The sequence below is a fragment of the Myxine glutinosa genome, chromosome 12, assembly GCF_964187855.1.
Source record: "Myxine glutinosa chromosome 12, kmMyxGlut1.1, whole genome shotgun sequence".
NCBI lineage: Eukaryota > Metazoa > Chordata > Myxini > Myxiniformes > Myxinidae > Myxine > Myxine glutinosa.
This window is the reverse complement of record NC_136272.1, coordinates 50,660,376-50,674,987: the sequence shown is the minus strand read 5'-3', so window position 1 is coordinate 50,674,987 and position 14,612 is coordinate 50,660,376. Positions and strand designations below refer to the sequence as shown.

General features: G+C 43.6%; 1 protein-coding gene across 1 annotated transcript in view; it reads right to left on the bottom strand.

The window, feature by feature from the left end:
* The window catches only part of FOXP2 (forkhead box P2), a 398,689-nt gene that overhangs the window by 157,840 nt on the left and 226,237 nt on the right, over positions 1-14,612 (bottom strand). Inside the window, exon 8 of the mRNA XM_078766261.1 lies at positions 12,330-12,417. Within this exon, the coding sequence (XP_078622387.1) occupies positions 12,330-12,417 (88 nt within the window). The remainder of the gene's footprint in view (positions 1-12,329; positions 12,418-14,612) is intronic.

The following is a 14,612-nucleotide window of genomic DNA, read 5'->3' as shown; positions in this document are numbered from 1 at the left end:
TGTTGTCTGGTCAGGCGTGGCTTTCTCAGGGGACGCCTGGCACGATAGCCTGCTTGAACCAGTCGTTGGTTGACGAGCCTTCTGGATACAGGCACATTTGTCAGTTGCTGCCACTCAGCCCTAAGCCGATTAGCTGACTTGGTACGGTCATTGCGGACTAACCGGTGCAGCTGGCGATCATCCCTCCTTGTGGTTCTGCGGGGACGTCCTGGTCTCGGTAGTGGAGTAGGGACACCCCTCTGAGCATTTCGTTTCAGGATCTTTGACACCTGACCTTGAGTGATGCCATACTGCCGAGCAACAGCACACTGTTTCATGCCGTAATTTCGTAAAGCCACCACTGCATGACAAACAGCATTGTCGAGTTGACGGACCATCTCCAGAGGAAGCGGCAATAACTTTTGGAGACGTGCAGCAGTTGTTTTCCACTAATACAGAACGCAACAACCCTTGTATACCCGACTGTGAAGCCAATCGTCAAATGCACCTGTCCGTACATTTTTCCACGCCACCTGTGATATAATCCTGTTGTTGACTTCTTGCTGCGACAGACAATCAGTGACATGGTTCTCTTAACAAATAAATCATCAAAGTGTAAAAGAAACTCACCAGATTGATATACTGAGTTAAGAAAGTAAACCCAAGTCAATAAAAAAAAAAGATTCCATATTAAATGCCAGGGCTGTATATATATATTAGTTAGCCAGTTAAGAGGAAGCATCGTTCATTTTTTCAGGAAAGCACCAAATTTGGCACAGATGTAGTATGGACCTATACAATTGTTTTCCTGAGGGGTGCCCAAAAATTCAGAACCCCTGGTGGCCGCCATATTGAATTTCAACATGACCGCCCTCTGTGACCTATTTCCCTCAATAACTTCTATACTATGAGCGATAACACCACAGTTCCAGTGTCTTACCTCATGTTTTCATGGTCTCTGAATCCAATGGGATCAATTGCATAAAGATTGGCATCCATCATCTTTAATTTCAAGATGGCAGCCATGGTGTTTCCATTTTCCTTGAATCTCTCATAGTATTTTAGGTAAAATTTCAATTCCAAGTGATACACATTGTTTTATTGGTCTCTGATGACAATGGATTGGTATTAATTAATCAAAGTTACATGGGGTAAGACACTGGAACTCCCCTCAGGAAAACAATTGTATAGGTCCATACTACATCTAGCACCAAATGTAATGTTTCGATACTATAGTATGCCATGTAAGACGTGTCTGCCATAGCGTTTGATTGCCATTATTTAATTAATTTATCTAATCACAATCTAATCAATAATAATAATACTTTATCTGTGTAATACATGTCCATTATGTCACTTTTATTTAATGTATGAATTATATATTTTTTTTCAAGTCCTATTTCTTTCTTTCAGATTGAGAAAATGTCCAAGAAGTTCACCCTGGTTCAACCTCGCCCTAGTGGGAGCCATGATGATCCACCAGACATCCCATCAACAGACTGGAGTCTATGTGTCCTTTGTCAAGAGACGACATCAGAATCGCTTCAACAGCCAAAGAGGGGCACACGCTTGGATGCTGATGTGAGCTACAAGTTGTTGGATGGTCAGCTGAAGTTAGCACAGGAAAAGGGCTTCGATCCATTCAAAATCGACCTCGATCGCATTGATGACGGCAATGGCATTGAAATGACATTGATATCGAACACTGCATCATGGCATAAGTCCTGCAGAAGTAAACTTTCTGTCTCCAAAATTGATAGGTATGCCTCTGCCAAGAAGCGGACATTAGATGGATCAGAAGCACAGCAGGGAGGTAGTCCAGTGAAAACACGTCGTCTCATCAATCTGTCGCACATTAGTGAGCAATCAGAACCAACTTGTTTCTTTTGTGATGGACTGGGTGGAGATGCTGGACTCCATAGGGCTTCTACATTTGGTTTAGACGAAAATGTCCGACGCTATGCTGTAATGTTGAAAGACACTCACTTGCTAAGAAAACTTGCTGGAGGAGATATGGTGGCTATTGAGGCTAGGTATCATAAGCGGTGTCTAAGTGCACTTTACAACCATGCCTCTAAAGTGTTCTTAGGTCATCAATCTAACAAAGCAGACAGGGAAGAGGATCAAAGGTGTCGTAGGTGCCTTTGCTGAATTATTGTCTTACATTGAAGAGGCACGGAAGTGTGAGCAGGGTCTTGCCACTGTCTTTAGGTTAGCAGATTTAGTGAACATCTACAAAGACCGACTGATAGACCTTGGTGTTGGAGAGCTTGTGAATGTGAATTCCACACGTTTGAAAGACAGCTTACTGTCATACTGTCTATCCCTGTCAGCCAGTAAAAAGGGTAATGATGTGATGCTAGCTTTTGACACTGATGTTGGGGATGCTCTGAAGAGAGCTTGCGAAAGCGACTTCGATGCTGCAGCTATTAACTTGGCCAGGGCAGCACAGATAGTGAGAAGACAGATCTTTCAAGGGAATTATTGTTTTGATGGGACTTTCGCAGATGCCAGCATTCCAAGTTCTCTCTTAGCTCTGGTGACCATGATTTTAGAAGGTCCTAGCATTGTGCATCAGACAGGGAAAGAGGAGTCAGTTGCAAAAGCAGGTAGGACTATTGCACAGTTGCTTGCATTTAATAGTGTGAAATCAGCAGCAAAGGAAAGGGAAACCGTTCGCCACAACAGAGACCGAGAAAATCCGGTACCAATCTACATAGCATTAAAAGTACATTCTGAAACGCGCAGTCGGCAGCTGATAGATCGCTTATATAGTCTAGGACTGTGTGTGTCGTACGACCGCAGCCTGGGATTGTCAGCGAGTGCTGCAAATGCTGCTATTCAACAGTTTGAAGCCGATGGTGTTGTTTGTCCTCCCAAGCTACGCTCTGGCGTTTTCACGACAGCACAAGCAGATAATATCGACCACAATCCCAGCTCGGTGACTGCAAAGGATTCCTTCCATGGAAATATCGCTCTGCCAGCACCCAACAGAGGATGATCCTGGAGAAGACCGTGGAAGATTGATAATATCGAAAGATGGACCCAAACAAATTCAACCACTCCCTGCAACCTACACAAGTGTGTTGCCTGCTGATGGCTTTCCAAAACACCTCTTCGCGCCGAAACTGCAAGGGCCTGTAAAGGCAATGTCTGATGCATGGGTGCAAGACAGAAAGTTGGAGACAAACTGGTTGGAGGAACTGAAAAGATGGTATGATTCAGGGAAATCAGATCGTGATGAGTTCATATCTTGGGCTGTATATCATGCTGGCCACCTACATCAGATGGTGAAGCCGAAGGCGACCACAGCCTTGATGCCAATGTTTAGAGAAAAATCAACATCTGTTGCCATGATCACTCAGGTCATAAAAGTTGTAAAGGCTGCCACACAACTCCTGAATCCAGAGCAAGTACCAGTCATCACGATGGATCAACCCCTCTATGCACTTGGCAAGCGGATACAGTGGAGTCATCCTGAACTTTATGGTGAAGACAAATTGGCTATGATGTTGGGGCCACTGCACATGGAGATGGCTGCCCTCAAGACAATTGGTGATTTCATGGACGGCAGTGGATGGACGAATGCCATAACCAAGGCTAACATCGCTACAGCAGGTACAGCTGATTCTCTAATCCATGCATCCAACTTGTGCAAAGCCAGGCACGCACACCAAGTCACAGCAGCCACACTACACATTTTGCAGAAGAAAGTATATGGAACGTATCTGGAGGTCACAGATCAACCAAGAAGCTTTAACGACTGGTGCTCAGGACAAAGAGATAGCCATCCACAGTTTTTGTGCTGGTCTACTGTCTTAGACTTCCAGCTGTCCATCTTCCAGTTTGTCAGATCCATTTGTTGCTCAAACTTCAAGCTCTATGTGGAGTCCACAGCACAACTAGTATCCTAGTTTTTTTTCCATGGATCACACTAACTATGCCAGATGGTTGCCTGTTCATGTGCGAGATATGGTGGCGCTCCGAGAAACTAGTCCACATGTCTACCAGAACTTCTGCCAGGGCTCATTCACTGCCAACAAGACTGGATGGAAATTTTCATCAATAGGCCTCGATCAGGCTCAGGAACAATTGAATGTACTCATGAAAGGAGACGGTAGAGCGGTCGGCCTGACTGAAAACCCTGCTGCACTGAGGAGGTGGATGACAGTGGGCCCTGAGGTAGCTCGAATGATCGAAGAGTTTGAAGAGTTGTACTTGAAGCCGAAGGAGCAAAGGGACCTACACCATGAACAAACTGGTAGTATACAACAAGCATTTTCCAAAGATGTGCACTCCCTTGTTTCAACCATTTGAGGAGATGGGCAACCCGTTCGAAGATGACAGCAATGATCTTCTATCACTTGAATCGAAGGAAATAATGCCATCCAGCGTTAGAGAGACTGTCATGCACGTTAAAAAGATTGGTAAAACACAGTACCAAACATTCATAGAAGAGCGTCTGGAGAAGCAGGAGAAAGCTATAGATGATGTAATCTCTCGGAATAAGCTTCCACTTTTCAATAGTCCAAAGCAAGTTGGTAAATCAAAGGTGAAGGGAATGATAGCAGAACTCAAGAATGACTGCCATCTGTTTTCACGATTGTACATTGCGAGTCAGCGGCGAGGAGACTTGGACAATTTATTCTGCCATGAGAACCAGGCGTTTCCTCCAGCGATCACCAACAATGGCAAAATGTGGCAGGGTGCTAAATCGGACCTCTTACAATCGTTGGAGAAAGTTTCCCCTGCTGTCCATGTGGGTCCACAGGTGGAGGCAAAGGTCTTTGATGGGGCGGCAGTTGTCCACCTTCTGCAAGGGGACTCAGCAAAAAACTTCTATGAATATGGCCAGAACATTTTCATCCCATACTTTGAAGGTCAACTGCGAGACACCAGCTGTGGAGACATTGTATGGGACACCTATCATCCAGACAGCCTAAAATCTGCCACACGTCAAGAGACGGGGTCCGGATCGCGCCATCGCATTCTACCTGCAACGAAGATACCAGGGAACTGGAAAAGTTTCTTGCGGAATGATGAAAATAAGGAGGAGTTGTTCAGATTCTTATCGCATATGGTGGTGGATGGTTTGAAAGGAAAGGAGATCTATGCAACTATTGGTGACAGCGTGCTAACATCGCAGCCAGATGCCGACATCAAGGACCTGAGCCCATGTACACAAGAAGAAGCGGATACAAGAGTCCTTTTACATGTCCTGGATGCCGTGAAAAAGGGGAGAAAACAGGTATTGATTCGAACTGTAGATTCTGATATTGTGGTCTTGGCAATAGCACACTACTTTACCTATCAGTCACACGGTGTGGAGGAACTCTGGATTGCCATTGGCACTGGTAAAAGCTACCGCTACCTTGCCATCCATAAAATTGCCACCGGCCTTGGCCACAGGAAGTCCGAGTCTTTGCCATTATTTCATGCCTTCACTGGCTGTGACACAGTGTCATTTTTTGCCCAAATTGGGAAAAAGACAGCCTGGAAGGCTTGGGAGGCATACCCCAGCATCACGCAGACCTTTCATGCTCTCGCTTATAGGCCATCTGTGGACGCTATTACTATGGAACTACAGAGCATAGAAAGATATATTGCCATCCTCTATGACCGGACTACCGAGATAAAGACAGTGAATGACATGTGCCGACACTTGTTTACGAAGAAGGCAAGAACAATTGATCACATTCCCCCAACAGCAGACGCCTTCGAACAACACCTAAAACGTGCATGTTTTCAGGCTGGACACGTATGGAGTCAGGCACTTGTGCCCTACCCAGAACTTCCATCACCAGCTGATTGTGGCTGGATGAAAACAGGGACTTCTTGGACACCAATTTGGACCACAATACCACTGATACAGGAGGCAAGCTGCCATTGTAAGTCGGCCTTTAAAGGCAACTGTAAATGCTCCAGGGCAAATCTGCCCTGCACATCACTGTGTGACTGCGATGGACAGTGCTTGTAGTACTACGGGTCTGTGCGAGAGCCTTCACCTTTCAAGTGCCCACAATATTTTAAGTTAAAACTGCAACTGTGTGTAACTTTGATTAATTAATACCATTCCATTGTTATCAGAGACCAATAAAACAATGTGTATCACTTGGAATTGAAATTTTACCTAAAATACTATGAGAGATTCAAGGAAAATGGAAACACCATGGCGGCCATCTTGAAATTAAAGATGATGGATGCCAATCTTTATGTAATTGATCCCATTGGATTCAGAGACCATGAAAACATGGGGTAAGACACTGGAACTGTGGTGTTATCGCTCATAGTATAGAAGTTATTGAGGGAAATAGGTCACAGAGGGCGGTCATGTTGAAATTCAATATGGCGGCCACCAGGGGTTCTGAATTTTTGGGCGCCCCTCAGGAAAACAATTGTATAGGTCCATACTACATCTGTGCCAAATTTGGTGCTTTCCTGAAAAAATGAACGATACGCCATATTTTTCGGTCTTAACTGCCTAAGTATGTACAGTCATGTGAAAAAGTAAGTACACCCCATGTAAAGTTTTGACTTTTTCAACATATTTCAACATACAGCTATTTTATCTTCATTTCAACATTATTCATAGATAAAGGTGATATAATATAACAAATATCATGAAACATTTACATTTTGTTGTCCATTGTATAACTTAAATAAACATAAATGCAAATTTCGCATGTGGAAAATGTAAATACACCCTTGGCTCTAATAGGTGGTATTGCCCCCTTTGGCAGAAACAACCTCAAGTAGGCGTTTCTTATAACTGTCTACCAGTCTCTGACATCGACTGGGAGAAATTTTTGCCCACTCCTCCATGCAGAATTCTTTCAGCTGTGCGATGTTTGAGGGGTTTCTTGCATGCACAGCTCGTTTCAAATCCCCCCACAACATCTCGATGGGATTTAGATCCTGGCTTTGACTTGGCCATTCCAGGACCCTCCATTTCTTTCTTTCCAGCCATTCCTTGGTGGATTTACTGGTATGTTTAGGGTCATTGTCATGTTGCAAGGTCCACCTTCGGTTGAGCTTCAACTTTCTGACAGATGGCCTCATATTATCCTCAAGCACCCTCTGGTACAATGAGGAATTCATAGTGGATTCTATGATGGTGAGCTGCCCAGGCCCTGATGCAGCAAAGCTGCCCCAAACCATAATATTTCCACCACCATGCTTTACAGTTGGTATCAGGCTCTTGTGGTCAAATACTGTCTTTGGTTTTCGCCAAACATGTCTTCTGGTACTGTGGCCAAATAGCTCTACCTTTGACTCATCTGTCCAGATCACGTTGTTCCAGAAGTGCTGGTCTTTACCTCCGTGTTCATTGGCAAATTTTAGTCTTGCCCTGATGTTCTTTCTGGACAGCAAAGGTTTCCTCCTGGCACACCTCCCATGTAGATCAAATTTGTGCAGCCTCTTTCTAATGGTAGACTCGTGCACTTTGACATCAACAGTGGCAAGAGCTACCTGTAGGTCCCATGATGACATTCTCGGGTTCGTGGAGACTTCTTTCAGCATCTTGCAGTCTGCTCTCGGGCTGAACTTGCTGGGGGCGGCCTGGCCTGAACAAGTTTGCAGTTGTTTGGAATCTTCTCCACTTGTAGATGATCTTCCGGACAGTCGAATGATTGATTTCAAATTGTTTGGAGATCTTCTTAAATCCCTTCCCAGACTCATAGGCATCTATAACCTTCTTTCTGAAGGCCTCAGAGAGCTCTTTTGATCTCGGCATGGTGACGCCACACACTTCAACAACAAAGAGCAAACCAAACTAAATGTCTGAGGTTTAAATAAGACAGGTTCCTCCAAGATCCTCTCTAACGATGTTCAAATCATTTGCACCTGAGCTGGTGCACCTGATTCTAATTTTAGGTATTTGAAGTAGTGATAAATGTAGGGCTGTACTTACTTTTTCCACTTGTGAAATTTGCATTGATGTTTATTTAAATTATACAATGGACTACAAAATGTAAATGTTTCATGATATTTGTTATATTATATCACCTTTACCCATCAATATTGTTGAAATGAAGATCAAATAGCTGCATGTTGAAATGTGTTGAAAAAGTGAAAACTTTACATGGGGTGTACGTACTTTTTCACATGGATATATATGTGGATATGAAATCCATGTGAAAATCCATCCATGTGAAAAACATATATACGTATATATATATATATATATATATATATATATATATATATATATATATATATATATATATATATATATATATATATATATATATACACATATATATATATATACATATATATATATATATATATATATATATATATATATATATATATATAAAATTTATATATGTATAATTGTATATATATATATATATATATATATATATATATATATATATATATATATATATATACATACACACGAGCATATATGGTTTGTGTACATACTTCATTTTCAAATTTTATCGCTGTTGTTTTGTTGTATTTAGGTCGATATTGATGTTGCCTGGTTTTACGTTTGCGTGTGTGTGTTTGTGGTGGTGACAAGTCAACAAGTATAAGTTTAGAGAAAGAGGAATCAATCAACAGCTCTGAATGTAGGGAAAACACAGGGTAACAAAGCAAGGAAAATGGATGAAAAGTTGCAGATATTGCACCTTTTGAAAATCACTTCAGGGAAAGAGATGATTCTTGATGCATATGTCTGCAACCCTTGGTATGAGAAAATATGGGTAAATTGTCATAGGTGTGGGGAGGTGGAGGGGGGCAGTGACCGTGGAGAGAGAGACAACCGACAACTTGGGAACAGATGAGAGGAAAAGAGAGAGGAAAAGTAAGTGGTTGAAGAAAACATCAACAAACACAGTAATAAGGAAAAATCAATGAATCATCACATGAGTGGAGAAAACAGGTCAATACCCAGCAGTATGGAGAAGTACGGATTAACAACCACAGGCATGCAAGCATGGGCCTACAACCATGGATTTATATTTTTTAGCAACTCTTAACAAGCCATCTTACGATGCATTTCGTTTTACTCCAATTTTTGGATTCAACAATTTGTTTTAACTCGTGAACCTCCTATGCTTGAGTGCCATGTCGATTTCCTCCCGAGTTGGATGCAGGTGCAATTTCGTGCCATGATTGGTAACTCACTGGAATGACTGGAAGCATTTGTAATTAATAATTTGATCTCACTTGAAGAAGTGTTCAAAAGTGCAACCCACTGGGTGACAACATTCTCAGTGTTGAAGTGAGGAGCGCGCCCACGGTGATACCAGGCCGTGGATGTCTGCGGGCCATGTTGAAATGGACATGGCAGAAGCAAAACATACAAAGTATACTGTATTTCCTTTTGATCCACGTTAAAGTCCTGAAGTGGGGGTTTAATGGCCGGAGCAGAATTGCTGCTCATGCTTCTGACTTGCAAGACAGTCTGTAGGCCTACCTAACATGGTCTCATTTATTAGATCCCTTATCTCAAATGCCCCTTTCAAAAAAAAACGACTTCCCAGGCAAGACTTCTCCAACTAGTTTCAACGACAATGTTAATTAGCCTTGTCTGAAAGGCTGCTTGTTTTTTTTGGGACAGATTGCAAATGTTAGTCTGCAGGTGGGACGAGAAAACGTCACATAAAGCGTTCCATCGCCCCGATGGAACCGACAACTTGCGATTTGGTGTTCACTATCCTCGTTGGTTTAATGAATTGATTGCAGTGTTTGTGGACATATTGATCCATTTAAACAATGTCCCTTGAGAGTTAATTTTGTGAAATTGCATCCAGAAAATGATGATGGATTAAAAACATCATGATGAACAAGAAAACAATGACAAGTAGGCCTACAATGATTCGCATTGGCAAAATGGAACGAGCGGGAGGGGAAGATGGGGGTCGTTGAGGGGGGTGGGAAGTAAACATTTGAAATGAAACATTATTTTAGATAATTAATATTATTATAATGGCATTTTCTTCAGGAAACACTGGAACGCTCCACTCCGATGGTTACGTGAACCATGAGTATAAGGTGCGGAGGTGTGGCAAAGGCAAACAGCTCTAGCAGTTGTTAATTAGATGGAGGATTGACCAGTAAGTCCATTGCCTCAAAAATTTCTACCAGAGAGACTTATCACTAGAGCATAATTAAATAAGTACGAGGTAAGTAATTAAGATGCAGGTAAAAGGGCATTTTGGCCGAAAAAGGCCCGTGCCATATCCACACACAGAATCTTCACATACGATGGAGAATACTAATTGCATAGCTCACTCAAAGTGGAAAGATTTGTCAAGATACGGCACACAACTGTCTATCTAACGGTAATCTAAGATAATGTGGTTTCGAGTTAGCTTTCCGGATTGGCTCGGGTTGTTGTTCAAACGGCCGACTGGTGTTAGGATTGTATCGAAATGTTGGTGTGCTGTGTGAGATGCAGCAACCTATGATGGCTCTACCTGCACCAGTTCTTGAGTTTAAGGTGAAAACATCTTCCGACCCAATAAGGAATCAAACCGAGAGCCAGACATGTAAGAAGCAAACATGCCACTAATTCATGAGCTATTCTTCTGAACAAATTAGGCTTTTATACACACAAAAAAACGTTTTAGTAAAACAATAAACTTTCACTCACTTTCCCCTAACTTTCACGAAAAACAAGGCCTTTTACTAACTCACCGCAGGCAGGTTGGTTGGCTTTCTGTCTTCTACCGATTCCTCTCTGGCCTTGCCCCCCAGCCCTGTCTGTGCTCTGTTCCACAAATATTCCTACAGGTCGCACAAGATCTGCCAGCAACCCTCTTATGGTGAAACTGCCAAAATGAAGACTCTCTATTCACCTTCACTCCGTCATTCCTCTTTTCTCCTGCCTCTGGAACAAACTCCCTCACTCTCGTCAATCTCACTCTGCCCTCCAGGTCTTTAAAACAGCTGTTCACCACCATCTCTTGTCTTCCCCCATCCAAAACCTTGATCTTTTCTACCCCCGTTAATTCACCCCAGATCCATTTTATTTTTGAAATCCCGTCTTCTTTCTTTCCTGGAAGACCTAGCAGTGTCCATGTGTTTTATACCTCCCCCTCCTTCCCACGCCTCCTCCCCCCAAGCCCTCTCCCTCTCACAGATCTCCCGATGTCCCTGCTCTCAAATGTTGTACTTGTGTGCTTTCCCCTCTCTCCCCATCTTATCTCCCGCTCCCTTTGTTTCGTCTTATGTGTGTCCGCTTGTTTTTTTGTCATTAATGTTAGCTCTTACACGAGCCTCGATCTTGAATACCAAAAAAAACAAAAAACTTTGCTTTTCGACTTCAAAACTTACTGATCGAACCTTACATTCCAATCTTTTCTAATCAACGGAGAGCTGGTTGAGCACGTTAACCGTCCGAGCAAAAGGGAGCTCTCGTTTGATTTGTCCACCGACGTAGGCCGACATTTTCCGTCACCAGCACTAGTATCTTCGTGACGTCTTCAAATAACAAAAGTCTTCCTTTGCTCAGTTGTATTTGCTGCCTAGGAAGCGAATTCACATAAGAACAATTTTTCATCATAAACTTTGCAAATTCACATCATAAATAACAAATGTTAACAAATGCACAAGCTTGAATTTCGTCCAGTAATAGCTGGGTAACCTTCACCCCCAGTGCCCCCTCTACAAGCACCCATGCCAATTCCACAAGGCCCGGGGCACATCTTCGTGGTGCATTCCAGATTCGTGCATTTCATTACCAAATTACTCTCATGTTGCAAATTATCAACATATTATTTATTGGCATTACAGAATTGCAGTTATTATCTTAAATTGTCAACCCAAAATAATGTAAACACTTTACATCCAACAGCTTTGCCCTTATTAGCTTTCTTTATTGTATTAAAATAAACCTGCTTTCTCTACCCACGGCCCTTTACCTTCAGGAAAGAAAAATCAAATAGCCAAAATAGAATCATACATAAGCCTGGGTTCATTTGATTTTGATGACAGAATGAAGCGAAATGGCAGCAACAAAGTGCAGGCTGCTACAAAAGAGAGTGTGAGTCGAGCGGTACAAACAAGGCCTTCTCAGAACAAGCCTCCCGTCAGTCCCAATTACCCGGCCGGCCGGCTCGAAGCTGCTCACGTCATCCCAAAACAACAGACGGAATTCCAAGCACGAGGTGTTGAGAACATGCGGAAGTCTCAGCTGTATAGGTTCCCACTCCTCCTGACAAAATTGATTTGTAGCTCCAAACCCACCTGCTGCCACGGTCTAGTATCCGGGTTCCTACCTCGATACCCCACCTTGAGTTACAAAGAAGCGGCCACCAGGCACCTCGTGATTTTGACTCGTTAAAAATATTCAACTCTTTCCTCAAGGTCTCTTTTCCTCAAGCGTTCAGTACCTGGATGTCCAGTTGTTGCACCACCTGCATCTGGACACGACACTGCGCTGTGCTCCGGTCATCCAGCGCGTGCTCATTATTCAGGTGCCTGGATAGATAGAAGGGAATGGATCCGACAGTTGGGAGTGGGAGAGGAGGGCCAGATGGGGTAGGGTTAAAAAGGTGAAGAGAAGGGAAGATGTAGGAGTTAGTTCATGAACAACAAATAACGTAACACTGAAACAAGAATGAACATCACATACCACCAAGTACTCAACAAAGGGTTGATTGTTTTGATCTCTTTTATCTCAAGGCAAACAATTATCTCAAGGTGCAGCGGTTTCTTTCTGCACCTGCATTTACATCCAGGAATATCAACTTAGCCCCACGCTCACTATTAGCCTGGTGTTGGATTAGCGGTTAGGGTGGCGGCTTGGGATCCTAGGATCCTGGGTTCGAATCCCGGTCATCGCTGAATTAACGCCAGGGGGGTTGACTCAGCCTGTCATCCTTCCGAGGTCGACAAATTGAGTACCAGTTCACTGGTAATTCCCTGTGTGTCGCAAGAGGTGACTAACAGGGTTGGGGGCAGGAAGGGCATCCGTCCGTAAAACATTGCTTCAAAACGGGGACCATGGTGCCTAAAAAAGGCCAACCCCCGCCTTGCGGGGGAAAAATGGCCTCTAAACGTGGTTCTTTTCTTCTTTTCCCCACGCTCACTCGTCGTCATCGTCGTTTGTATGCAGCAGGTTAGCATCATTTCTTGCAGAGGCGTGGCAATGCAGTGCCCCCTGTAGGTGGGAGCGTCAGTTTGGAATTTCATTCGAGTGCTGGCGATGAACAAAGTGGAATTAGGTGATCAATGGTGTTAAAATCTGAAGAAAAAAAAAATTGAATGCGTAACATCATTCCTTCTTGCTACTGGCAATTATTGGCACGAAAGGGCAACTCTTTTGCATAAGTCGACACTTTCGCAAGTATATTGCCAAAAGGATGCGTTTTCAAGTTTTGGGTGGCGTATCAGCCCCAGGTAAGTCGGGATGGCCATGGTCGATGATAAATGATGTCAGGGTACTTCGCTTCTGGGCAGGACAAAAAAAAAAAAATAGCAAAGAGCGGATTTCTTGTTTAATGCAGCCTGGCAATTTTTGTTGGAATTTGAATTCTCTAAATCACCCATTCAGCAATCACCTTGCTACTTTTAAATGAGAAATATCACCATTTTTCCCCACCCAGCGTCCCTGTGTAACTGTGGTATACAAAAGAAAAATGGTCTGACAGCCTATGTTAGGGTGATGGCGAATGCAAAATGTCTTTATCAGGCGAGCTTCCAATGCGCAGAGGAAACCTGGCATGGCTAAAGGATGCAGATAGCATCTGACAAAGCGGCAATGGGCAAAGAATGAGGCCTTGAAACTTTGCAATTGCGGGACAGGCACAATGACGGCTACACAAAAGGCATTCGGAAACGATGGGTCTCTAGACGAGACCATCAATTTATTTACGCTGTACACAGGCAGCGCATGTAAAAAAAAGCGAAAAGAAAAAAGGCACCCAGAGTCTGCACCTTGCAGTTCGGAGTGACAGGTGAATGCAGTATCACTGTGTCTAGCGAAAGGGCAGGTTGTTTGTTCATGTAGTGAGTGACAATTCAGGGCTGGTTGTCGTTGTTTATGGAGCCTTCCGGCGCAAGCTACTGTGGACACGCTGGTACGATTTCACTACCTCTGAGACTTGCCGGCAAATAAAATGTAATATCGTAGCGGCTGCTGGATCTCGATATCTTACCCACTGCACTGCTGTGCCATATGCGCAGCGTGCTCGCACGGTCCAAGTTAGTGCCAATAAAGCTTCTGCACGGCTCCGTGGCCTTTGTGATATCGGGGTACCCATCATGTGCTGGCGTTCCGCTCACGGCAAAACAACACGACTCTTCTTGAAGACAAAAAAAGGTAGAGCCACTCCAGGGGGTCATAAGGCAGGCACTTTAAGCACTCAGTACCACGTCGGACCTGAGCTCGGTGTCCAGTGGCCTAGCGTGGGAGTGATGGTAGGAGGAAATGAGCAGCGATGCATTTGTCGCACGTGCCAGCAATCAAAGAGGAACAATGTGGGAAAAATTACCAGCAAACTGGGCTCGAGAGGCCACCAAGCTCACCGAGAAGTATGCCTTATATGTTAATGTCCTGCATGCCGCCGTGACTGGACTCAAGGATGGGTCCAATATGCCATGGAAATGTGAAGGTTCGATGCCCCTAATATAACAAATTTCAATGTTCGTAGATGCCTCTAATATAACAAATT